This window comes from Penaeus monodon, chromosome 28, assembly GCF_015228065.2.
Source record: "Penaeus monodon isolate SGIC_2016 chromosome 28, NSTDA_Pmon_1, whole genome shotgun sequence".
NCBI lineage: Eukaryota > Metazoa > Arthropoda > Malacostraca > Decapoda > Penaeidae > Penaeus > Penaeus monodon.
Genome location: NC_051413.1, coordinates 25,279,247 through 25,280,199, shown reverse-complemented (window position 1 = coordinate 25,280,199; position 953 = coordinate 25,279,247). Strand labels below are relative to the sequence as shown.

General features: G+C 38.2%; 1 protein-coding gene across 1 annotated transcript in view; it reads right to left on the bottom strand.

The window, feature by feature from the left end:
- The window catches only part of LOC119591113, a 17,004-nt gene that overhangs the window by 9,073 nt on the left and 6,978 nt on the right, over positions 1-953 (bottom strand). The window contains exon 5 of the mRNA XM_037939828.1: positions 23-165. Coding sequence (XP_037795756.1) covers positions 23-165 — 143 coding nt within the window. The remainder of the gene's footprint in view (positions 1-22; positions 166-953) is intronic.

The following is a 953-nucleotide window of genomic DNA, read 5'->3' as shown; positions in this document are numbered from 1 at the left end:
CACCACCAAACACCAGCAAAACCTTACTGGTTTCTTCACAGCAAAGCGAGAGGCAGCTCAGCTGGAGGCAGGTCTGTAGGGAGTCGTAGTAGGTCAAATTCATGTCGTTATTGGTTGCAACACTTCCCTTAAAATGCATATCATACTGGATCTTGAAGCGACACTCTGTGGGTAGGAGTCTTGTGTTAGTTCGGTTAATTAAGAGGTTAACTGGGATGGTCTGGTGTTAATTGAGATATTTATCCGAAGGTTAATTAAAGTGCTAACAAGTCGATGTTAATTAAGATAGTTACGGTTTAGTGAACGTTCTAAGACAATGGTGTTTTTGAGGGAGATACTGGTGTTCGTTTAGAAAAGTAGGCGAGGTTAATTATGGTTACAACATTAGGGTTAATCTCGAGGATCCGTTGTTAACTGAGATACTCGGTAAATGATGATTAAGGTAGTAAGATATTGAGGTTAACTGGGAAGACCTAGAGGTAATTGTTCTATAACGAAAGTCAGATGAATATCTCTTAGGAGTATTTTACAGCCGTAAGGATTTCACATACAAATTTGGGAGGGAAATTAATAAAAGAGAGAGTGTGTGTACTAATGACTAAGACATTATAAGACCATTCAAGCTCCAATGATCATCATCTAGGTAAAATTAGTGATTTTTCTTAATCAAAAGAGCTTCCAACATCTTTCTTGATAATTGATGTGGTAATTCATGAATTATTTTCGTGTGTGTCTCGTTAAGCTGATGGCCTTCGTCGCTTACGTGAAGAAAATGAGCACCGTCCATCACGTTGCTTGATGTTTATTTTAGAGACTGATTTGTGGGGGTACAACAAAGGGTTCACCCCCCCCCTCTAAAAATGGCTTCGTTTTTAAAGTAGTTTTTTTTATAGTAGGCCCAGCAAAGTCTAAAACATAAAAATACAAATAACTTGACGATACGGAAAACGTTC